This window comes from Miniopterus schreibersii (genome assembly GCF_964146895.1).
Source record: "Miniopterus schreibersii genome assembly, chromosome: X".
In the NCBI taxonomy this organism is placed as follows: domain Eukaryota; kingdom Metazoa; phylum Chordata; class Mammalia; order Chiroptera; family Miniopteridae; genus Miniopterus; species Miniopterus schreibersii.
The window spans coordinates 71,200,857-71,226,233 of NC_138104.1; the positions used below are offsets into that span (position 1 = coordinate 71,200,857).

At 48.4% G+C, this 25,377-nt stretch overlaps 1 protein-coding gene and 1 pseudogene across 5 annotated transcripts; one reads left to right on the forward strand and one right to left on the reverse strand.

Moving 5' to 3' along the window:
• Positions 1 to 12,182: 12,182 nt before the first annotated feature.
• Positions 12,183 to 12,665, forward strand: LOC308550737 (large ribosomal subunit protein eL21 pseudogene; annotated as a pseudogene). Its single transcript has one exon. The product of its transcript is annotated as a large ribosomal subunit protein eL21 pseudogene (transcript).
• Positions 12,666 to 16,600: 3,935 nt separating this feature from the next.
• Positions 16,601 to 24,946, reverse strand: LOC308551829 (melanoma-associated antigen D2). 4 transcript variants are annotated; one of them, XM_081126502.1, is made up of 13 exons: positions 24,727 to 24,946; positions 23,156 to 23,229; positions 22,275 to 22,766; positions 21,370 to 21,678; positions 21,186 to 21,249; positions 20,847 to 20,926; positions 20,238 to 20,332; positions 19,453 to 19,532; positions 19,317 to 19,359; positions 18,922 to 18,984; positions 17,710 to 17,824; positions 16,920 to 17,350; positions 16,601 to 16,730 (listed from the first exon to the last, which is right to left on the reverse strand). In XM_081126502.1, the coding sequence occupies exons 2-12, from the start codon at positions 23,198 to 23,200 to the stop codon at positions 16,928 to 16,930; spliced, it is 1,809 nt and encodes a 602-aa protein (XP_080982628.1). In that variant the 5' UTR covers positions 23,201 to 23,229; positions 24,727 to 24,946; the 3' UTR covers positions 16,601 to 16,730; positions 16,920 to 16,927. The 4 variants fall into 4 exon arrangements, with proteins under 4 accessions (XP_080982628.1, XP_080982629.1, XP_080982626.1 ...); XM_081126503.1 differs by lacking the exon at positions 24,727 to 24,946 and adding an exon at positions 24,108 to 24,213; XM_081126500.1 differs by having other exon boundaries at positions 16,601 to 17,350.
• Between the last annotated feature and the right edge of the window lie 431 nt (positions 24,947 to 25,377).

The following is a 25,377-nucleotide window of genomic DNA, read 5'->3' on the forward strand; positions in this document are numbered from 1 at the left end:
TTGCAGGGCCTCCCTCTCCTCCTTAAACCTCCTTCCTGCTGTTGCTGGGCAGAGCAGGGAGAGGAGGAGGGAGCAGAGGCTGAGTGAGCTGTTTGTTCAGAGGGGATTGGTTAGACCAGGTGCAGATGCCTAAGGCTGTGGGGGCTGTGATTGGCTGCTACCCCCTCCCCCTACTCCATGTCTCCCTCCACAGAGCCTGGGGGCTGGGACAGCAGAGGGAAGGAGAGGGGGGAGGTGTGGGGGCCCCCAGGACCAGTGTCAGCTCAGCCTAGAAAAGTATGAGCTTGCTGAGGGTCTGAGCTGCCCAGTAGCCTGAAGCTGGCTCTGCCCTCGGATAAACAGCTTGTTCTCCTCACTGCCATTCAGGCTCTCTGATCACAAGGCTGGACACACCATCTCCTCTCTCAGGGGATCTCAGAAGACATGGAGGAGCAGCTTGGTCTTTGCCTCCACCCCAGCCTTTGAGTTCATTCACAAGTGCATGTGCAGGCTCTGCCTCCACTTTTTCCTGGCTCTCCACGGCAGGTCCCAAAGGCCTGGGTCAACCACCCTGCAACTGCCCAAGCCAAGGGCAGAGGCCGGCAGTCCTCCTCTGTTCCTCCCCTCCCTGGGTAAGTGAGAGCTTCTGGGAAAATCCCATACCCACCTCTCCCTGGTCCCAGGCTCACCAGTGGCTCCACACCTCAATCCTATAAGCCAGAGGCATGACCCAGGTCACCAGCCTCTCACACCTCAGCTGTCATGCCCTTCCCCTCTTAGGGAATGTCTCCCTCCCTTCCTCATGAAGAAAATTAAGGACTCCAAGCCAGGTTACTTTGACTGCCAACCCTACCCTTGCTCACACCTCTTCACTCTACTGAAAGGCAAAAGCATTCCACCCCAGACTCCATGGACTCCTAACCTCTAGCACCTCCTCTACCACTCAGGTCCCTGCTCTCCAGCCCAACCCACGTACCCCACAAGGTCTTCTTTAGAATAAAAAACAAATTCTGTGTTTTCCATCCACTCAGACAAACCCCATTGATCCAAATCCCATCCACACTTCAAGCCAGCTTCTCCCCCCTGTAGCATGCCACGGTAATGGTATCGGAACCTGCAAGGGTCTTCTCATCTCCACTTCACTCCTCCGCCCGCCACAGACTGGGTCCCACATCCGCCACACAATGACCCTTTCCTCACTAAAGGCAACAATGACTAGGAGGTTTCCAAACTCAGCAGGTATATTTCAGTTTTCATCCAACTGCACCTGCTTATAAATTTCACAGTTGATTCTTGGTTCTGATTTCTTCAAGAACCTTTTCCCCTGGGATGCTGAGATGGTGAACTCTCCTTATTTTCCTACCAGCTCTCTGGCCCACCTGCTTCAGTCTCTTTCTTGAGCTGCCTTTTCTTCCCCTGTCCTTTAAGCAGTGCTTCCAGTACTTTCCACTCATGGCATGCCTGAAAATGATTATGTTTGTGTAACACAATGGAGGAAAGTGGTGGGAATTTAGAGCTCTGAGCCGCCTGTTGGCAGTTGGTGGGGCTGGACAGCCTGAGGGCTGAGTTCAATAGCTGCTTGCATGGGAATCTCAGCCTTAGCAACTGCCATCCTGGATCTGCTCTTCTGGCTCTACACATTCTCCCTGGGTCATCTGGCCAGCTCTCTTGGTTTCAACTGCCCAATCTCCACTGATGACTTCACATCTCTTTCACCGGTCCAATGTGTTCCACTCTTCCCCCTCTACAACTGCATACCCACTCACGATTGGACCTGTTCCCTTAGATGCCTGAAGATGTCTCCAGTGGATCCTGCCCAAACTATAAGTTCATTTTCTGTCCCCCACCCCATCCTGCCCTTGCGTGCCTTTGTCATTTAAGGCACCGTCGTTCACATGGTCACTCCAGATACAGACCTGAGGGTCACTCCTCAATCCTCCTGTGCCCCTCCTTCCCACATTTGACCAGCCACCAGCTCCTCTGGGTTTCATCTGCTGGGTATCTCAGGTCCACCCCTCCTCTTCATCCCAAACTTACACAGCCCAAATTCAGGACTTCTTTCTCTCATGTTTCCCTGCTCCTATTGTGGCCCCTTCCATCCATACACCTTTGCAGCTCCTGCTCCATCTGGCCTTTCTACACACAAACCTCATAATGTCATTCCCCCTCTTGGTTCCCTGAGCCTCTCAAGACAATGGCATGTTCTTTATCATGCCTGTGCAGCACTCGCAGCCTTCGGTCTCATCTCTTACCATTTCTTGCCCCTGAAATCCATGCTCCAGAAACTCCAACCCACTTGTAGTTCCAGACACACCCCTGGATATTTGCAGGCTCCCTTCTTTGTGTCACGCAGCCTTCAGTTTGCTAGAATGCCTTTGCTCTCTCACAGGCCCCCTCCCAACATGGTACACTTCTTTACATTCTTAGAGACCAGGTCAGTCTTTACTTCCTCCGGGAGCCTTCCCCGACCACCTGGTCTCCTCACGATGGCTTCCATCCTAACTCACGTTGTCACTGAAAGATCACTTCTCATCTCGTGTCAGTATTGACTCTGTGTGTTTCCACCCAGAGACAATCAGCAGGGTCTGAGTATGATTCACCTCAGGTTTCCAGCATCAGCCAGCAGTGGGCATGGCACACATTAGCTTCCCAGGGAGTCCTGACTGACTGAATAAAGGAGTGAATGTGCTGGCCTTTGAGAGTTGGGCATACTTGAGCAGGAAAGAGAGGTGCATTGAGGGGTTCTTGGGGAGGGATGGCAGAGTCAGGACACGCTGGTTGGGAGTAAAGGTCATATAATTGAATGTGTATATCCACCGATTCTACCTGCATATCTACTCCAGGCAATGGTGAAAAGGTAAAGAATGAAGAAGCAGATAGATAAATGCCTTAAGGCAAACACCGAGGAACACTAGGTCAAGGCCCCTGCTGCCACCTACTGGCGGGGTACCCTCAGCTCCTGTTCTGAGAGGGCAAATGACTGTTATTGCCCCTCCAGAGCAGGCTGGCTGTGTCACACCCCTGTGCCTCTGCACAAGCTCTTTCTCCTCTCTCTGCATGGAATTCCCACCACCCTATCTGCCCAGGGGGAGGCAGACTCTATTCATTTTTGCCATGCTAATTTAAGGCTAACACCTTTAGGAAGGCTTTCTTAAAACCCTCTTCAGTGGTATCCGCACATCACCCATTCCAGATTTATACACACACTTCGGACATTTTGGGGTTGTTAAGACTCTATGTATCTGGCCCCTTCAAGACTGGGACATCCCGAGGGAGAGTAGATTCTGTGTCCAACTCTTTTCTGAGTTCTCAGAGTCGGTGGGGACAGGACTGGGCTAGAGGAGCTCTGCTCGGTGGAGATGTGCCCACGTATGAACTGATGAATAAATAAGTGCCCGAGGAGAGGTGTAAGCAAAGCATCATGTTAGCCTGAGGGAGAGAGGGGAATTGTGAGTGGGGTTTGGCCATCAGGGAGCTGGCATTTGAGCAAGGTCTTTAAGGACAAGGATACTGACCAGTGGGGGAAGGAGGGAGTAGATATCCCCTGGACGGCACATAGTACGAGCAAATGCTCCTACGCAGATGAATGGCAGGCTCAGGTGTTTGGGGAGAAGGGAGTGTGGTGTGGTGGGTGTGGCAGCTGGAGGGTCACTGGGTGCTGGGGGCAGCGAGAGGTGTGGCGGGAAAGGCAGGCTGGGACCAGGCATCTGAGGCTGCTGTGCAATGGCTCTCACAGCGCCAGGGGTCTTTGGGTCAGTGCTACCCGTCCTGTGGCGCAGGAGACCTCTGCTTGTTCTTCATGAGTGTGAGAGCTCAGGGTTCAAGAGACCCCTGTTTAGGAAGATGGCTAAGACAAGGCAAAAGGAATTTTTAAAACTTGGAGATAGCAGGAAACTTCAAAGAACATCAGAGGATCAGAGCTGCAGGTAGTGTGAACCCAAGAGTGTGAGAGACCTATTGCAGGTGAATAGCTCGCTTTCCAAAAGGACTGATTAAGGGTGGGCTATGGCTTGATTCAACCCGGAGGGGATCACTGGGAGCTTGATTCAATTTCCATAGTTGCAGGGCCCCAACCCTTTGGGGGAGCACATGTGCCTTCCCGGGTGCGAAGTCACGTGTCACCACACGTGTTCGTGTCCCTGTTCACCAATCCTCACTGATCCCTAGGGAAGACGAAACGAGCAACTTGTGGAGGCCAGACTGTTGCCCAGACCTGTGTGACTCCGGAGCTCATGCTCTTTCCCTTCCCCTGGCCCCCTCACCTGCACGTCGCCAACGATGTCCTCCATGACTACATCGTACTGGACCACGAAGTCGGCCATGATGCCTGAGCTGGAGAAGGCAGACTGGTCTTGCAGTGTCGGGCAGAAGGTGACTCGGACACAGGTCTCTCCCCTCTCAATTCTGGTAGATGGGGGCGAGTCAGCCTCACCTGCATGGGTGGGGAGGGTTGGGGTGGGATGGCATGGAGGGCCCGCTAGCAGGAAGCCAAGCAAGGGGACGTCACAAGGAGCAATATCTGGGGGGAGGAGGGGGAGGAGTAGCCCCTGCACCACCTGCTGCTCCTCTTGGGTACCCACCCTTCCACCTGCCCAAACGCCTCACTCCTTCCTCTGCAAATCCTAAAACCAAGTCCGCCTGCTCTGCCTCTTCCAGCAAGCCCGCCAAGCCTGGCAGACCCGGCCCTCCCTTCAGCTCCCAGGCTCTGGCAGCTTTGCCCTGGCTCACTTGCCGTCCATCCTGAGGCCCAGGGTCATGTCCTCAGGTAGACCAGCAGCCTGCGTCTCCTGCCAGAGAGGCCATGTGTTGTGTGTTGTGTGTTGTGGAGAGAGACAGACACACAGACAGAGCCTAGGTTTCCTCCTATGCCCCTGACTGCTGTGGGAAGTTGCAGTCTATCAGGGTTGTCCTCTGGGGTAGAATTTCATGTATTTTCTTCCCTCTCTGCCTTCTGACTCTCAGAATCACGTGCGTGAATGTGCCTTTTAGCGCCTCATGAAAAAACACACAGATGAATGTCTGGTCCCGGATGTTTGCTGAGCTGGCCATAAGATCGACTCCTCTGGAATTTCTGTCCAAGACAAATGTCCATTTAGACATGTCTCTGTGCCTCTTTTTTTCCAGAAAACGAAAACTTGGGAATTCTGCCACCCACCACCCCCCCTTCTGCTACAGCTGTCAGGAAGTTTAGGGGCAAACTGAGGCCCCATACTCTCTGAGGCGCCCGCTTACATACATTCCCTTGACTTCCTTCCTTTCAGAGGTCTTTGTTCTGTTTTTATCCCCACAGGATTGGCTCTACCCTCTGTTTTAACCTTTAAGGAGCAGGGGGAGGGAGCTGCCATTTTTAGCTTAGGGTGTAAGAGTGCAGGCTCCAAGGACTCAGATGCTGCCTGTGGGGCCCTGGAAAAGTACTCACACTCTCTAAGCCTCAGTCTCCCCATCTGTAGCATGGGAAGGGTAGCTCCTGTTTCACAGACAATGGTTGTGGGGATTGAATGAGACTCTGTAAAGCATTTGCAACCATACTTGGATCTCAGTAGTTGCTCAGTAATTCTAAGGATTGCAGTTATCGACAAATCTTTGTTACTCTGCACCAGTGATTTGCAGGGGGGATTTTCTCACATTCTCGCCATGGTCCTGGGCCCCAGATGGCACCTCCTTGTTGTGCAGAAGGAAAAGTGAAGCAGAGCAGTTGAGTGATTTGCCTGCACCCTCACCTTAGGGGAAGGTCAAAGCTGGGATTTGAGCCCATGCCTGTGTGTCCATCTCTCTTCTCCATGTACCACACTGTCACTCTGGGTTATCAGGGTCAAATTAGGCAGGAACTCCAAGTTAAACAGCTGGGTGAGGGTGGCCACATGACATGGGTGAGTTCTCTGTGCCTGTCCACTCCTCTCTCAGAGCAGGTGGGTGGGCCAGGTCAGTGGTGCTCCGACCTGGCCAGACACCAAGCTCACCTGCAGACTGGTCCAAAACAGGTTCTTGGGCCCCTCCCCTACCCACTGAAGCGGACCCCAGAGGGTGGGGTCCAGGAATCTGTGTTTCTAACATAGTGATTCTGATGTGGCCAGTCTGGCCTTCAAATGCCTCTAGATGAACGTTAAAGCCAGGCTGGCAGCCAGGGCAGCTCTCTGGCCCACAGTGCCTGAGATGATATCCTCAAGGACAGCCTGCAGTTTATGCATCCTCCCACTGCCTGTCCATTCGCAGCGGTGCTCCCAGAGGAAAGCACGATTTGGCCAGTGTGGCTTCCACAACACTTAGTGGAATAAATGGAGAAAGTTTCCCAGAGCAACTTGTTCAGTTATTCCCTCATTCACACTTATTTACTGATTCATTCATTCCTTTACTTACTTTACATTCACCCACTCTTTCCTTTACTCACTCATTTCCTTTCTCACTCACATTCAGTCTGTGTCAATCAAAATACTCTCAAAAGGAGATGGCATGCTCAGTGTGTAATGTGAAGAGAAACTAGTAAGACATAATTTTTGGAGGTGTGAGCAAGGTTAATGAAACCACAAAGGAAGGTTAGATACCCAAGAACTGCATCATCCAAATGCCATTTCCACCTTAAGAATGGAAGGGTCAAGGGGAGGGAGCAGTGATCAGAAAGTGGTGAGATTTATAACCATGGAAGAGGGGCTGCCCACAGGAGCTATCGCCATGTTTGTGGGAACTAGACACATCCAAAGCACAACCCAGTAGATAGGGAGGCATGGGCATAAATAGCCCAGACTCTCGCACTGACCACCCTCCATCCTGTGCCAATGTCCCTTGTTGGCAGAACAAGGGAGCCCAGAAGATGCAATCAACAAAAATCAGTCTCCTGGGGCACAGAATGGGATGGACGTGGGTGGAGAGAAGGTGGAGAAGCACAAATGGGGAGTAACAAGGAGAGACTCTAACTTCTGCCCCCAAGCTGCACTTGTTCTTGCTGTGCCGGCCCAGCCACTTGTCCTACATCAGGATCTTTGATGAGGGCATGCAGTTCACAGTGAACCAAGCGAAACAGCGCAGCAAGAACCACACAGTTTACAATCTCATGGATATCCACGTCGCACCCCACTCCATCTGTCTATGACAGCATGGTGAGAGTGAACTCAACCTCAAAGGCTGCATCAAAGGTGGCTCTGGCCTTTCAGCCCAGGGAAAGTAAGTAAAGAGGGCCCCGTGCCCTACTCCATGGTCTCAGCTAGGAGCCCTCCCTTGTCCCCTCCGGCCCCCAGGCAGGTCACCATGCCCTGGGCTCTATCTGGCCCATCTCTGACTCTATGGCACGAACCTCTTCTATCCAGCCAAGCAGAGTGACCTGCACATTATGGGTGCCAGCTCAATAAAGGGACACATTTTCCTGAGTGTTCAGCCCTGTGCCTGGGCTTGTTAGCACAGGTGCTTGCTGGGGGGGGATTTCTTGGGGATGGGACAAGTGGGAAGTGGGGTGCAAGAAGGAGGGAGCACTCTCTCTCATTGGGCACTGCACAGCCATGGCACCATCTGCTTCCATGTGTGTGGCCTCATTTAATCTTCACAGCAGCTCTGTGGGGTGGGCATTACTGTCACCAGTCTAGGGATGACAAAGCTGAAGCCCACACAGGAGCAGAGAGTGGTCCCAGGTCACACACAACAGGAGCCAGGACTGAAAACCAGGCCTTCCTGCCTGCCCCTTAGCATCCCCACTGTGGCGGTGGCAATGTCACAGGCAAGTCACCTCACCCAAAGGCACGTCCTCATGGCTCCCTTTCTGTTGCCTTCACACTGGCAGCCTCTTCTCAAGGTGGACTCTGACCTCTGACTCCCACCTCTCTAACTCCTCAGAGAAGAGTCAGAGGCCACCGGAGGCATCACTCCCACCTCCAGGCACCACCTGCAGCCAGAGGTCTCTTTGGTTGGGCTGGCCTCGGCCTTGCCCTCATAGCTCAGCACCCAGTTTGGACACGTGGTCATCTCCACACGCATGCTTCCCTCCACACAAATGTGAGCATGGACACGCCCCTGCCTGGCCTCAACCTTCACAGTCATGGGCACAGTGCACCCTGCACTTTCCCATCCACTGTCACTCACGTCAATTACAGTAGCTCTCACCTACTGTGTGCCAGGGAGTGCTCTGGGTGCTCCCCATCCATTATCTAATCTGCACTGGCAGAGACCAGGCTGGGTGAGCTAATGCTGTTCACATCTTACAGGCAGGAGATCCCAGGCCAGAGAGGGGCAGGGACATGTCCCCAGGCACATGGAGACTGTGTGAGGAAGCTGGAGCAGTCTAACCCCCATCACCTACCTCCCAGTCCAAGGCTCCTTCCACCAGAGCACACTGACTGCTGCTGACTCAGAAGCCATAACTAGAATGTGTGTACACAGTGCCCTTATTTGTACATATCAATGTGTGCCTGTATCTGTGCACTTGTGCAGGTGTTCCTCACACACCATCCGTGACTAATAGCATGCCTATACACTGAAGGACAGTGAATCACTTGCTCATCTGGGCTCCCACAGCCCTTCGTGGTTTCTCTCGGTGCTGTCATTGTTTCCCTCACTGGACTGGCTGTGTCTTGAGAACAGGATACCCTTGTACTCAGTACAGGGTCATAAACACTGTAGTTTGTTGACTGGACCGGTGCATGTCCTAATGAGTTGAGCCTCTGTGACAGCTAGGATGCTGCATTGAACCTCTGGAGAGCCCTACTGGAGAATCAAAGCACAAGCCTTAGAGTTTTAGAGCAAAAGCCTTGCCCTTTGTCAAATAACTGCTCTCCTTTTGAGAAACAGTTCCTGGCACCTGGTGATTAATTTAACAAAATTAAATTACTGGCCCTGGTAGACTTTGAATGCCTAACCATATGACCTCAAGTGACTATGCAAGCTGAGCTGCCCATCCTGGCTTTGATGCCCTGTGATCCACCACACCATAAAGTTGAGCAGGCAACAGCAACACACCAAAGGGCGGTGGTATAAACAAAGTCAGTCTGCAGTGGGTCCTAAAAGCTCAAGTGAGTTACAGGAGGCTCACACTCCCATAGCACCTGCTCCTGCCACATTGCTGGCTCTCCCTCAGCTCACACATAGATCCTTGCGGCAAGTTCCCAAAAACTGACTTACTGAAGAAAAACTCCAGGAGCATGGTTTGCAGATGACGCTGCATGATAAGCAGGAACTAGGTGGTAGTTACAACCCCACTCAGGTGCAACTCTGATGGGAAGTAAGGAAGGGAAAGTATCTGGGTGATCTCTTTACCCAGAAAGTGACCTTACCAGGGGCACTGACCAATACCAATTAACATTCTGGACAGATGGTCAGAGACTGGGAAGGAACAACACTGGAGAACTGATAGCAATAACAATAATGCAACAAAATAAGTAAAGAGCACTTATTGTGTGCAAGGCACAGTCTAATTTCTCTGCCTACATATATATGAGGAGTAAGTGAATGGATCTCTCAGGATAGGCTGAGTGTGACAGTATGTGTCCCATCTAAATGCTTTCCAAAAGGAGCATGATGATCCGCCCTGTGGAACTCTGTCAACCTCTTTCTCCAGATACACCAGTGCTTGTTTGATGAACCAATGAACAAAATTGCCGTAGTAGAAGGGATGGGTGTTACACAGGAATTCAACATGGATTTATCTTCGCTTAGGCTGACTCGGCTACCAACACTGTTGGTGGTCAGTGTCTCAACAGCAGAAACCCCAATATGTCCTCATTCCCTGGGGAGACCAGCAAGTGACAGAGGGATTACACTGGACCCTTCCCATCAATTTATCTTTACTGAAATAATCATGTATTCTTGAATGGACTTGCCTCCCTTCCCTCAGTGCTTTTACCAGCACCATCATCCTTGGCTTTTCTAATAACTTTATACCCTTTATATAGCATTGAAATATCCTACACAATACACTTTATATACCACTGAAATATCCTATACAATATTTGTTCTGGACAAGGAACACATATCACAATGGAAGAGGTAAAACAATGGTCTAGTGACTATGATCTTCCCTGTTTTTATCACATACACTATCACCCATAAATATCTGCCCTTACAGAAGGGTGAGGTGGCCTATGGAAGGCTTAGTTATGGCAACAGTTAGGAAACAACACTTTGCAAGGTCTGAGGGCCTACAGAATTTAGTGTATTCTTTGAATCAACAACCAATATATGATGTTCATTATCCCATAAACAGAATACATAGGTCTAGGAACCAAATGGTGGAAGTGGAGGTGACACTTCTCATCACTTCACTTAGAGAAACTCTTTTATTGAATATATTGGGGTGACATTGGTTAATAAAATCATATAGGTTCTGGGTGTATGGTTCTATAATACATCATCTGTATGTTGTATTGTGTTCACCACCCAAAGTCAAGTCTTCTTCCATCACCATTTATCTCCACTATACCCTCCTCTACCTCCCTCCCATCACCCCCTGGCATTCACCACACTGTTGTCTGTGTCCATGAGTTTTTTCTCTTTTTTCTTTTTTGCTCAATCCCTCCACCCTCCTCTGACTCCCAACCCCCCTCCAGCCAACAGCTGTCAGACTACTCTCTGTCTATGAGTCTCTCTCTATTTTGCTTGTTAGCCCATTTTGTTCATTAAATTCCACAGATCAGTGAAGTCATATAGTACTTGTCTTTCTCTGACTGGCTTATTTCACTTATCATAATACTCTCCAGGTTCACACATGCTGTGGCAAAGAATAAAATTTCCTTTTTTGAGGCCAAGTAAAATTTGGACCTACTTGTTCAATTTTCCCAACACCATTTATTGAATAGACTATCTTTACCTCATTGTATGTTTTTGCCTCCTGTGTCAAATATTAATTGACTACAAAGGTGTAGGCTCTCTGTTCTGTTCCATTGATCTACATATCTGTTTTTATGCCAGTAACATGCTGGTTTGATTAGTATGGGCTTGTAGTATAATTTAATATCAGGTAGCATTATTTCTCCAACTTCTTATTCTTTTTCAAGATTCCCGTAGCTATTTGAGGTCTTTTGTTGTTCCATATAAATTTTTGGAATATTTGTTCTAGTTTTGTGAAATACACCATTGGTATCTTGGTAGTAATTGCATTGAATCTATAGATTGCTTTGGGTAATATGGACATTTTAATGTTGTTAATTCTTCCTATTTATAAACAAGATATATGCTTTCACCTTTTAAAATATATATATATCTTTATTGATTTCAGAGAGAGGAAGGGAAAGGGAGAGAGAGAGAGAGATAGAAACATCAATGATGAGAGAGTCACTGACTGGCTGCCTCCTGCATGCTCCCCACTGAGGATCAAGCCCGCCACCCAATAGTTCATTATTGATGTATAAAAATGCAACTGATTTCTGGATATTTATTTTGTATCCTGCTACTTTACTGAATTCATTTATCAGTTCTAGTAGTTTTGGGCAGAATCTTTAGGATTCTCTTTATATAGTATCATGTTATCTGCAAATAATGACAGTTTTACTTCTTTATTTATAATTTGGACACCTTTTATTTCCTTTTCCTGTCTGATTGCTATGGCTAAGACTTCCAATACTATATTGAATAAAAGTGGTGAAATGGACATCCTTGTCTTGTTCTTGATCTTAAGAGAAATGCTATTAGCTTTTCCCCATTGCATACAATGTTGGCTATGGGTTTGGCATATATGGCCTTTATTATGTTGAGGTATGTTCTCTCTAGTCCCACTTTGCTGAGAACTTTTATTATAAATGGATGCCAAATTTTGTCAAATGCTTTTTCTGTATCTATTGCTATGATCATGCGAATTTTATTTTTCAGTTTGTTTATGTTGTGTATCACATTAATTGATTTGCAGATATTGAACCAACCTTACATCCCAGGAATAAATACCACTTGATCATGGTGTATGACCCTTTTAATGTATTGTTAAATTCAGTTTGCTAATATTTTGTTGAGGATTTTTGAATCTATGTTCATCAGGCATATTGGCCTGTAATTCTTTCTTTCATAATGTGTTTGCCTGGTTTTGAACTCAGAATAATGTTCTCCTTGTAAAATGAGCTTGTGAGCCTTCACTCCTCTTGAATTTTTTGGAATAGTTTGAAAAAGACAAGTGTTAATTCTTCTTTGAATGTTTGGTAAAACTCACCTGTGAAGGCATCTGTGGACCAAGACATTTTTAAAAGTGTGAGTATGGCTTTTCAGCTGGAACTGCCCTCTTCGAGTAATTTGCCAAAATGACCAACGCAAAGGGAAAGAGGAGAGGTACCTGCTATATGTTCTCTAGACCTTTTAGAAAACATGGACTTGTTCCTTTGGCCACATACATGTGAATCTACAAGAAAGGTGATATTGTAGACATCAAGGGAATGGTCACTGTTCAAAAAAGAATGCCCCACAAATGTTACCATGGCAAAACTGGAAGAGGCTTCAATGTCACCCAGCACGCGGTGGGCATTGTTGTGAACGAACAAGTTAAGGGCAAGATTCTTGCCAAGAGAACTAATGTACGTATTGAACATATTAAGCACTCTAAGAGCTGAGATAGCTTCCTGAAACATGTGAAGGAAAATTATCAGAAAAAGAAGGAAGCCAAAGAGAAAGGTACCTAGGTTGAACTGAAGCATCAGCCTGCTCCATCCATAGAAGCACACTTGGTGAGGACCAATGGAAAGGAGCCTAAGCTGCTGGAACCCATTCCCTATGAATTCATGGTGTGATAAGTGTAAAAAATAAAAGACCTCTATACTGATAAAAATGTTTTTTTTAATTGGGTAAAAGTGCCCGGCCAGGTATGGCTCAGTGGTTGAGTGTTCACCTAGGATCCAGGCGATCTGGGTTCAATTCCTGGTCAGGGCACATGCCCGGGTTGTGGGCTTGATCAATGACTCATCATTGATGTTTCTATCTCTCTCTCTCCCTCTCCTTTCCTCTCTCTGAAATCAATAAAGATATATTAAAAAATAAGTATAATAATAATTGGGTAAAAGTGTGGTGTCCCTTCCCCCCAAAAAAATAATTAAAGAAAACTTTGTGTCCTAAAAGAATAAAAAATAAAAGTGTAAATATGGACAAAAGTTTGCCATCCATTTTTTTCTCACAAATGGTTGGTCTCTAGTAGGTATTTCTTATTTTATCCACTCCCTCCCCCTCTCCAACATTCATTCTACCTTGTTTTATTCAGTTCAGGTGAAATGTTGCGATAATGCTTGCATTTGCAACATGGAGGCGAGGGGCAGATGAGTGGTGGGCAATCACCCCCAAGAGGGTGAAAATTGGTTCTGGGGGGAGATGAATGAAAAATCAGCTATTTTGCTAGTTTGTGGTTCACTAAACCTCAACCCGACCTGACAAAACCTTATTCCTTAGTATCTAATTTGTCTTACTGGATTTTCTTGGGTATCACATGAGTAGCAATGATGCTGAGGTCATGGAATATACAGAAAATGTAAGCAAGATCAAAGTTACAAAACCATAGAAAATAGCTGTGATTTCAATCCATTCATCACTCACTGTCATAGTCATATCATGAGAAGTGGCCTGCGTGTGTCTACTGGATGCCATTGACTATCTTTTTTTAATCGAATTTATTGGGGTACAGGTTTCAAGTGTACAACTAAAAAAAAAAAAATCATCTGCTTGATCCTCAGTGACTTTGTGTGGTATTTGGTTTTTTTTTAAGTAAATAAAGATGGCTTCTATTTAATTCTACAAAAGTTATTCAATTTATCATTTTGTCAAGTACTGAAAAGAAATAATGTTGACAATACATAAATACCTAGCATCTAGTTAAAAGTTATTTTCCCATATCAAGCAACACTTTAAAGTTCACTAAAAATAGTTTTTATGAAAGTAATCTAAATTGTCAATTATTTTACTTTGTCTGGAAAAATAAGTTTTGAATTAAAAAAAAAAACTGATTACACTGTCTTATCATCATAGTTATATAAACTGCATCACATAGTTATATAAAAATCATAAATAATGTCATACTTTACAATGTATATAAATTACATTTAAAGTTGCTCAGCAAAAGCTATCAGCTTTTTAAGTTTTTAAACTAACTTTTAACTTAAATATTTTAGTCATTATTAACCCTGTATTGAATTTTTAAATCTTTTTATGTATAAGTCACAAATGTACAGTTATTAAATAGATATACAGTATATCTGTGGTACTGAAATTTCATGGGGGGAGAGCAGTAGGACAAAAAATCTCTTAAAAGGCTTCTTAGGGGGTGATAATGAAAAATAAGTGGAGAAACTGCTCTAGGGGCTTTTCCCACTCCTACCCAAGATGCATAATACCATCTAGAATTATTTGTATATTAATTAATGATATACTGAAGACTGAAAATTGTGGGAGTTCATTCATCACAATTGTGGCCTACCAGATAATAAAGGTGGCAAATCATGAACTGGAATATGTACCCATTTCCCCTGCCACTTCCTCTTCCTGGCTCTGGCCACTCCCCACTTGCCTGTAATCAGACTTGATTTCCTCCTCTCTGCCCCACATACCCTCAGTTCTTACACTTGGCAAGTAAGGAAGAGCCAACCCCTTGACTGTCAAATTCTAGGCCTTGTAAAAAGGGAGAAGTGGAGAGCCCTGTAAGCCCAATAGTCCGTGGAAGGAGGATAAGTGGGAAAGGAAGAGTACTTCATGACTATGACTCACCCTTATCTCTATCAAACACTTTGAACTCTATTTTTATTAGAATCAGTCCCCAAGTTTGTTGCCATCCCCCATCATCCCATATCTGTTTCATTTTCAGATGGGTATCACCTGGGAACCTGAGGGAGCCCTGGACATGGTACCCACCCACTTGAGTCCTTTCTAGGCTTAAGCTGCCTCTGACCTTGTCCGCCTCTCCCAGGTACCACCAAGCCCCTGAGGATATCATGGCCCATGGAATTAATGAAAGAACCTCTACTTCCAGCGAAGAACACAACAGTGAAAACAGGTCTCAATTTATGGCCACAGGCAAAGAGCTGCCTTACTCTTGATGGAGTCTTTAGTTTTTTTAAAATATCTGTTCCCTATGCAATAAACATTGTTCCTTAACTGCTTATGGGGGAGAGGCAGCCATTGCTAGGGTCTCACTGTCCATAAGGTTGTCCCATTGATTAGGGGTCGGGTAATCTGGCTATTAGATGGTGAGGGATTCCTGGACAGAAAACTCTAGGGAAATACTCCCTAAAACAAGGCAAAGGTAAATGTCTGACTGAAGGCCCTGTGCCTTAGTGGGGAGTATAGCTGGGAGGATACCTTTAACCACACAAGGGGATTTGGCACCTGGCTCATAGTGCTCCTTTCTACCCCACTCTTGCCACCAACCCAGGTGATTTCATTGTCCACATAGATAACCCAACCAACACAATGGCCTCCCAGGCCATTGACCCCCTCATCTCCAGGAACCGTTATCTTTTCTCCCCTTTAACCACCCACTCCTTGAATGTTAGCATCACTCAGAGCTCTCTCTGCTGTCTTCTTTTTTACTGATTTTTAGAGAGAGAAAAACATCAATTTGTTCCACTTATTTATGCATTCATTGGTTGATTCTTGTATGTGCCAACTGCAGATCGAACCCACAACCTTCGTGTATCTGGACAATGCTCTAACCAACTGAGCTACCTGGCCAGGGCTGCTAAACTCTTAAATTCAATCATCCCACTGTCTGACTAGTCCCCCAGTTCATCCTTCTCATTTTCTTAAAACCCCTTCCCAGACACCTCGAACACTGCTAAACATATAGCAGGCACTTGGTATATTCACTTAACATTTTGCCCTGTTCATGGACTTCACTGGGACTACTGTCCACAAACCACTGCACTGTATCCCAATCTGTTACACAATCTCATCTTCCTCCCCCAAGCCTACCTGGGTCCCACAACCCATCTCTTCCACCGGGCACCTAGCATGCATCGGGCATCGTGGACACAGTAATGAAGATACTGACTTACACACTCACTGCCCTTAGTCTTGTGCCCTTATTCCAGAACCAAAACCTTGGAATAAACTAACACTAATGCTCATCTTGATTCATACAAGATTACTGAGCACCTTGCCATTGGGAAAGGGTCTCCCAAAAATCATGGGCTCCATTCTTTATTGGGGCCTCTCTACTACCAGACATCTTTCCACAGTCCTTGAAGTCCTTTCTGGATTGTCTTCTCCCAGGCTTTCCCCTCCTGTCTCCTCAGGGCCTGGGCTGCATGAGTCAGTCTTCAACATCTCCCTCTCTATTGGCTCCTGCCTGCTCAAGCCTCTCTCTTAGCTACCTACCTGTCTCCTTCCTGTCTCCCCCAAACTTCTCAAAAGGAGAGTCTATACTTCATGTCCAGCCTCCTCTACCTCTTTCTGCTCCAGACTTACCCATCTCAGGGCTCTTCTTCAAAGAGTGCCCTCTGTGCCAACTATCCCCGTGACTCCCCACCCCACCGAAATCCTGCCTGCCCTGTAAGCTAGAGATGAGGCCCAACCTATTACACAGAGGTATGCTAATGTCGCTCCCTTGACTCCAACAATGTCACCTCAAACTAAGTATAGATTGAGGTGGAAACTTTTCCAATTCATTTTTAAATGGAATACCAAAATGTGACAGCCCACCAAAAAAAAAAAAAAAACAACAACAAAAAAACCACGACCAATAAACTCAGAAATGGCAAATAGATTTAATATAGAGTGTCAAATTCAATTGATTGATAGTGGCTGCCTAGGGTGCTGAGTATATTTCTGAGGATGCACCCTGGCATGAAGAGAAAGACTGCTGGGATTAGCAATATCTGAAATCACAAGTAAAAGAAAATTAGAAAGTCAACTGCTACCCACCAAACAGGAAGGAATAAAATGTCAAAAGCAGTGTTTTCCCACACTCTCCGTATGGTCCTCCGACCTTGGCCTTCTTATAACCACCCAGCTCCTCATCCCATCCCCAAGAGCCCTGGCTGCCCTCTCCAAATCTAAGTAGATACCTGAAATCTCACTTGTAGGAAAAACCACAGGCACCAGAGCTACCATTGCTGCTGGCACCAGCTCCACTGAGGCCAGAGAAGAGCCCAAATGTGAGAGTGGTGGTCAGGCTGGCACTGGCACCAAAGCTGCCACTTGTACTGGCACTGCCACTGGCACTGCCACTGGCACCAGTGCTGGCACCACCACTCTCTTGGGCTTTGGCTTTAGCTTCAGCTCCCGCCTGGATCCGGGCTTTGGCCCAGGGTCCAATATCAGCTTCGTCCCAGTTGCAGGGCCCAGCAGCATTCTCAGAGCCAAGCCCAATGCCCATTCGAGCTCTAATCTCGGCTCTCGCCTTGGCTTCAGCTGCAGCCTCAGCCGCAGCCTTTATATCTGCTTCCATCGCCTCTCGGTACTGAGCTGCCCATTCCTTGGGATCCTTCTTTTGTACCTAAAACAGAAATAACAACCCTCAGGAGGACCAGAATCTGAGAAGTGAGTACCTACTGTATTCTAGGCAACATTCTACCTGCTATATACAATACTTCTAGTGATTATGCACTGAATATTCCATCCTTGCCCTGACACTAGCTCTGTGACCTCATACATGTCACCTAACCACCTCTGTGAGCCCGAGTTCTCTCATTTGCAGTAGGGCAACAACACGTTAGTTGTAAGGATTAAATGATTCAGCTAAAAGTGTTTGGCACACTAACAGAGGCTTCAAAATGTTCATATGGAAGCTGCAGGCTACTCTGCACAGCCTACCCATGCTCTTGATATGCCAAGCTTGGGCAGTTCTCCAATTACCTTGCAGGCAAACTTGAGGACTTTCATCTTGCTGGTCTCATAGTAGGAGCGCAGGCCCCAGAAGAACTCATACTCAGGGGGGTTGCTGTTAGGAACTCGGGCGTAGTCCAGGTACCTTGAAAAGAGAGGTTCAAAGCCCTTAATGTCTAAGACCACCCATGGCCCATCTATGCATGGACTGGACAGGCTTTAGGTGGCAACCATCCCCACTAAATACTACAGCTTTTCTTCCAATATTGAGCCCTGTCCCATCAGTCCTGCCCAGTAGCCATGTGAAGGTACGGGGGTACACATGTAGGGTGTTTGTTCATAGGAGGGCCATAAGCTTTGTGCCCTTTGTCACAATGACCCCGGGTTCCTGTTGGGTGTGTTGTAAACAGAGAAGCCATTTCTTCAGGCCCCCTGCTGAGCACACCCCACTGCAGGGTCTCGTCTGTGGCCTGGCTGAGCCCTGGGACAGTCCATCATAGAAAAGGACTGTGAAAGGAAGAAACAGTCCACCAAGAGCAGCAGACACCGTATACACTCCCAACCATACGCGTGCGCACATGTGCTAGTGCACCAGTATAGGTGCACACGTGTTCCCGCAGGACCGAGGACAGGGTGGGCCCTGGCCAGAAAGTCAGGAGGGCCGGGCTCCAGGCCTGAATGGGCCCCGTACCAGCCAGGGCCATGCTCAGACTTCCAGTCTCTGAGCCCTAGGTCAAGCAACTGAAAATGGAGCTGGGATGACAGCACCTATTCTGCAGGGTAGTTATGAAAATGAAATGAGATGTACATGTCAAGTCCCTAGCACAGTAGCTGGCTGCCTACAGCTACTATTTTATGACATTTTAAAATTGAAATTAATTGCTACGAAGCCCTGGTTGGCATGGTAAAAAGAACCAAGGCATTGGGGCCTGAATCTAAAAATGAATCTTTAATTTGCTACCTGTGTAACAATAAGCAAATGACTTCAACACTCTGAGCCTCAGTGGCCTCACATATGCAATGCTGCTGATGACAGTCCCTCCCTTGTAGGACTGTTCTGAGACACATGTGAGAGCACATGCAATAGGTCAAGAAATACGTGCTCTTGTTTTCTGTCATCACCTTTAACATAAGCTCCCACCTGCATACACACACACAAGCACACATGCATCCATCGTGGCTATTATCACTCAGTTCTAAAACAGGCAAAATGGACAGCACATACCAACACCAGTCACTTACTTCTGCTTCACAAACTCATCAGTAATGAGCTTCTTCACATCCCCAAAAAGCGAGTGATGAATACTGACAGCAGAAAAAGAAAAATAAATGAATAAATAAATAAATAAAAATCAGGATTGTGGCACTTCCCAGATGTGTGCAGAGGCATTTCCAAGGTGGAAAAGAGGTTTCCAGCACAAGAGGGAAGCACCATAGAAGATCAAGAGACAGTAAGCTCAAGGGAGCAGGGAGCTCAGGACCATTTCCCCATCCACCCAGGTCAGAGCCATGGGCCCTCTACCCAGTCCAGCACCCCAGCCCACTCCACCAGACCACCAGGCTGATGCAATCCTGGGACCATCCTCTCTTGCCAAAGGACAACACGGACAGCAAGCACTGAGAGAGCCCAATCATACCCAGGGCGCAGCCCCAACTTGCGCAGCACCTCCCAGATGACAGCTGCAAGGGGAGGCAAGAGGAGACAGGGACAGAAAGTGAACACGTGGAATTCTGACCATGGCCACCCATTCAGCTGCATGCTCAGCCACTCACCCTCACTGGACCGATTTCCGTTCATGAAGATGATGCTAAGCAGCACCATGAGGAGACCCAGCTTTGGGGAGTCCTTGGTCCTAGAGGAACAATAGGACAGAGAGAATGTTTATGTCCCACAGCCATCTGCAAAAAACACACCAGCCAGCTCACTAGGCTTGCCTCTCCCAGATTCCTCAGATATGGGAGATTCTGCCCAGTCTATGCTTCAAGCTCTATGTGACCCTGGGCAAGACACTTAGACCCCTGAGCCTCAGCCTCCTATTCAGTAAAACGGGAAAAATCACATCCTCCTCTCCCCAGGTTGCTGAGAGGATGGAAGAAGTCCTGGCAACAGGGTTCAACCCAGGCACTCAGTCAATGTGAGTCCTTATTTCTTTCTCAGAACCCTCAGCCACGAGAGAATTCACAGCCCACTGATCCTCCTGCCCTCGAGCATCACGATCCACCCACACTAGGAAGTCCTCCCTTGAGAACCACTCTATCAAGACCAGTAGGAAGAGACAAACAATGACAGGTCTGCTTTCCTGGGGAGCTTCTGGACAAACAGACAACCTGACAGTACGAATGCCCCACCCCAGGCTTCTACACACTTCAGTCAATTATAATCAGGCACCACTTTTGTGGGCAGGGTTCCAGCTACATGCGGAAGCTGGAACAGGGGCTTTTTAGACCCCATCTTTCCTGACTCTCCAAGTGGGTTTGGGGAGAGAGGACAGGGATGGGGGAAGTATCATGGACAAAGGCAGAAGCCTCTCTCCCACCCCAGCCCTTTCCCAGCTTACGTTCCCAGTATGCCTGCATCAGTGGGCTCCAAGGTGCTGAGAAGAATGTACAAGTGGTCATTCTTATCAATTTCCTTCAACTGGATCCCAAATACCTGTGGATGGGGAGAAAAGGTTGTGAGATTACAAAATTCAGCTTCTTGGGCATCCCACAGCTTCCCATGTACCTCGGTGTGTGTGTGTATGTGTGTGTGTGTAAAATCAGTGAGATAATGCACATAAGCACTTAGCTATGAGGTCAGCACACAGCAAACAGGCAACAAATGTGCTATTGTTATCAACACCATCCCTATGATTAGCAGGAATCTAGGGAGACTGTGAATGGTGAATGGGAGAGGTGAACATCTGAAATACATTCCAGGACCTGTGTAGCAGCAGACAGAACCCAGGATTAAGTTGGGTGGCTTGAGTCCTAGCTATGATTTTACCACTGACTTGTTACGTGACCCTTGGCAAGTCTATGCACCTCCCTAGGCCACAGTCTACCCATTTGCACAGTGATGGGGCTGGCTTACTGAGTCTCTGTGGTCCCCCCAGAAGGGACAAGTACAGCTTTGTTTGATTCAAGGTTTCCCCAATTGCGTCCATCCCCCAGGGCTGCCCCTTCACCTTCTCCAAGGAATAGCCTGCTCGTTCAATGATTTCAGGGTACACATCAGTGTATTCTTTGATGATGTCCTTCAGCATGTCTGCAAGGGGAGAGTGTTGCGAGCACCTGAGCTGAAGTGAAGCCAGGTGGTCCCCATACCCAAACTATAGACCCTTTGCCAACTCTGCTGTTGGTGACATAAACAGGTTCTGCGCTAATGAACAGAGATGCTAGCACTGTCAAGTTAGAACTTTGGGAGGACAGAGGTAGGAGCATAATAGCAAGGAATGCCCCCAGCACACACTGGAAAAGGCAATGGAGGGCAGAACTGGGGGGAGGGAGAGTTAGTATGACTCTACCTGAGCGCTTGATGGGAATCTTTGTCTGGTCTTTAACCAACAGGTACTTCACCAACTCATTCGCCTGGGAGAGGAGGAAAAGGTGAAAAGATCAAAATATACTTGCAGAAGCCCTGAAAGAACAGCAGAGGAAAGGGCAGGCAAGGCAGTGGGTAAGGCAGAGTGGAAAGGACATGGGTCTTACCCTCCCTTGCAAAAGGGCCACATCCCGAGATGGTGGTGCTTCAGGCTCTTGGGATGACTGGAGCTTGGCAGCTCTGCGGCGAGCCTTGCCCCTACGGGCCTTAGGTGACCTCAGGGAGAGCAATGCTCTCCGGGCCCAAGCAGCCAACCGAGTCCTTGATGCCCTGCGGGCCCAAAAGGCTATGGGGCCCCTTGAAGCCCTGCGGGCCATTGAGGCCATTAGGGCCTTTGAGACCCTTCGGCCACCTGTGGTTCCAGAATCCTGACTCTGATCACTGCTGCCCTCCTCTTCCCCATTCAGATGCTTCACCTGTATCAACAGAGAGGAAGCACATAGCACCAGACGAAGCAGATGGTCCTTTTTCCTCATTCTCTCTCTTCCAGAAAACCCCTCTAACCCAACCCCTGTAGTAACAACCTGATTCACTAGATATTTGCCATGTTGAATCTTGGGTTTGTCTTTCACTGGCTTTCAAGCAAGAGTTTCACTGTTGAACCAGACCAGGAGCAATCCAAGGGTAGAATCTGAGGCTTCTCCTCGTCCTGTATCTACCACCTGCTCTGCTTGTACCAACCTGAGCAAGTTCACACTACCTAGGACTTCACTTCCTTCCCTATAAAACTGGATCACTTCCAGGATTTAAGAGATAACCTGTGTGAATGTGCCAGCTCAAAGCCTAACACATGGTAGCTACCATGTAAATATAAACTGCATTACATTCAGATCACAACTATGTGTATTCCTGTCTCATCTCCTCCAAAATCTGTGCTCTCTCTGAAGACATGAATTGTATCACATTCCCCACAGCCTTGACGAGCACAGGAAACTTTCTAAGTGTTTGCAGAACATATGAACCAACTGAGAGAAGAGGAACTGAAAGGCAAGGATGGTTATTGAAGTCTTACCTTTCGGGCTTTCTTGGCCTTGACCTTGGGCCGAGTATCCTGATTCTCCTGAGCCTGGGCAACTGTACCCTCAGGCTCAGGTTCATCTGCTGGAGCCTGAGAGGCAGCAGCCTCATTCTCGAGAGCCTTTGTATTGACCTTAGTATCAGCCACAGAGCTGACCTTTTTGGTCTCAGTGGCAGGCACTGTCACAGCCTGAGGGTCAGCATTCTGCACCTTGGTGTCAGCTGCTGGACTCTTCTTTTCAGCTGCCAAAATCTGGGTATCAGTCAGCTTAGTGGTAGGTGAGACCTTAGTGGCAGCTGCCTCCTGAGCTTCTGGGGCCTTTGAAACCTCTGTGGCCTTTAAGACCCCTGCAGCATTTGAGACCTTCACAGCCTCTGAGACCTCTGGTGCCTTTGAAGCCTTTGGTGTCTCTGACACCTCCAAGTTCTGGGTCACTGTCAATAGGGTCTGCACCTTCAAGCCGCTTTCCTTTTCTTTAGTTTCAGCCTGCAAGAGAAAGCAGGAACCCTCACAGAACTTCTCACACCAGCAAGTAGGCAAATCGCTCCAAAATTTCAGGCTTTCATTTCTCTGACCTATACTAACTCCTACTTGCAGCATGCTCTGACCACCTCAGCACAACAAGGCCTCCCCTTCCTCTGAGCAGGAACTGATGGCAGAAGAGTGATGGACCTGCCCTCTCTCCTTCCTTCCTACATCCATCTTTCCTTCTTCCTTCCCTTCCTTCCTCACTTCCTCTACTGGGGTGGGGGACACCCAGGCAGGGAAGTGGGTGGAGAAAGACAAGGATGGGAGGGGAGGTGCCAAGGGATTTGGGGCAGCAACAGCGGCTGGAAAGGAAAAGCAGCTAGGGAGAGAACAGGAGACCACCTTACCTTGGAGCGGGTTGGACCCGTACCAATCTCGCTGGTGTCAGACATGTCTCAAGTTGGCCTGGCAAGAGCTGAGCCTGAAGGAGAGAAGGCCTGGGTTAAGGGGAGAATCCACTGAAAGTCCTCTCTGCTGTTCTGCCTGGAGGCTGATCCTCACCTTCCCTAGGGCCCCTATCCCAAACCCCTCCCCCACCCCCAACGATTCTGTTTTCAGATTAAGTAATCCACTGCCTCCAGGTCTCAATTCTCTGCAGCCGCACCCTCCCCTTCTCCAGGAAGATGTGCCAGCGCGGCAGCTCTGAGGACCCCGCCCCTTTTCCCAGTGCACCCACCCCCCCAGCCGCAGGTCGACAGTGCGCATGCGCGCCCGCTGCTAGGCCCATCTCAGCCCCGCCCGCTTTCCCAGCACAAGCCCTTTCTTTGAAGTCCACCGTGCACATGCGCATTTTGCAGCTGGCCAGTCTCGTTGCGGGGCCCGACTCTGCACGCCCCTTTCTAGCGATCCATAGTACGCATGCGCAATTGTCGCGGACTCAGTCCAGCACTCTTTCCCAGCACACGCCTCTCTCTAGGTCCGCAGTAGCATTAGGTCCCGCCCCCTCCCCAGCAAGCCTCCTTTTCAAATTGTCAGTGTCTGGTGGTCCCGGCCCCACCCCTACTCACACCCAGCCAGAGTCCACAGGACCGCCTGGTCCCGCCCTTTTTCTTAACACGCCCCCTCCAAACCCGGGCAAAGCACATCTTGGTTCTGCCCCTTCCCTAGTGCACCCCCTCCTCAAATCAGTATTGAGCTAGTGATTCCATCTTGCCAGCCAAACCGGGTTTAATCCCCTCCCTTCCCAGCCGGATGGATCCAGTACGATCCGGTCCTTAGGGCAGGTTTTCTCCAGATTCCCAGAGGGTGGGGCCGACCCCTACAAGCCCCGATCCAGAGCTGGGCCCCACGGCTGCTCACCTCGTCCTCCTACAATTCCAAGAGCGTCCACTCTTCCCGAGCCCCTCCGAAACTCGGAGACTGCCCTCCCCCCTCCAGGCCGGAAGTGGTCCCGCCCCTTTCCGCCTCCCTAGGGGGCCTCGGTCTCAGCCAGTCTGCCCTTCCCCCCGCTCCCTGCTCTTCATTCCTTATACCCCCCTCCGTATTCCCTCTGCCTGGCTTCCTGCTCCCTATTCCCCCAACGCATTTCCTATTTACCCCACAGGATTCCCTATTCCCCTCCTTACATCCTTCTCCATGTCACCTATGCACCCCCTTCCCCAGTATTCCTTAACCCTTCTCTGCATCCCATATTTTCTCCTCTGGATTTCCACTTCCCCTAAGTATTCTTCATATTCCATGTCCGCCATCCAACGTGCCCAGCTCCCCGTTTTTCTCCCCCTTCTCTGCTAGTCTCTGCTCCGCAGTCTGTACAGCCTACTATTCTCTAAGTCCTCTTGGCTGCCTACATCCCACGCCAGGTCACCTCTCCTCCAGCTGCACTGATGCAGTCCTAATTGCCCACCTGCCTGGCTACAGGTTCGAGGGGGCTGGAACCACTGTCTGGCTGCCAGGAAGCCCCAATCTCAGCCTCCCTCACCTTGTCCTCGAGCGAGTCCGGGATGCGTCTGCCCTCTCTCAGTCCCTCTCGAAGTCTCAGCCTCCTGGACTAGAGCAGCAGCCAGCCCAGCACAGCCCAGCCCCTTTCCGCAGCCCCCTGCCACCCCCCTCCTCCTTCCTCGGGGGTGGGGCAATGAGGCCCCGCTCAGGGCTGTCTGACGACAAAGCTCGTGTTTATGCCACTGTACCAGGCTCGATCTGAAGCCCTTCCAACCAAAACCACCCCCTCAAAGCGATTCAGTCGTTGAATTTATTTATTTTTATATCTTTATTCTTTCTTATTACAAAGGTAATGTGTAGTCGAGAAAATTCAAATAATGCAGAAATATGTAACATACCAATTGAAGGTTACCCTTATCTCATCCCCCAGAAATAACCACTACTCACATTTTTATATACATTCTTCCAGATTTTTTTCTGTTCATACACTAATTTGGGTTTTCTTGCCCACAAAGGTACACTGTACCTACTGTCCCGTGACCTGGGTTTTTTTCCAGTTATATATTCTAATCGGTGTTTCATACTGCACATTTTTCTTGACAGCTGCATAATCTTTTCTAGTGTAGATGTCCCATAATTTATTTAACCAGTCCAGGATGCATGGACAGATTGTTCCCTCCCCCCCCCTTTT

Coding starts and splice junctions, on each gene's coding strand:
- LOC308551829 (XM_081126502.1), bottom strand. CDS start 23,200: ATGTCTGACACCAGCGAGATTGGTACGGGTCCAACCCGCTCCAAG. Junction 20,927..21,185: donor GATTCCCATCAAGCGCTCAG/GTAGAGTCATAC, acceptor CTCCCCTTGCAG/ACATGCTGAAGGACATCATC. Junction 20,333..20,846: donor CAGGCTATTCCTTGGAGAAG/GTGAAGGGGCAG, acceptor CCCCATCCACAG/GTATTTGGGATCCAGTTGAA.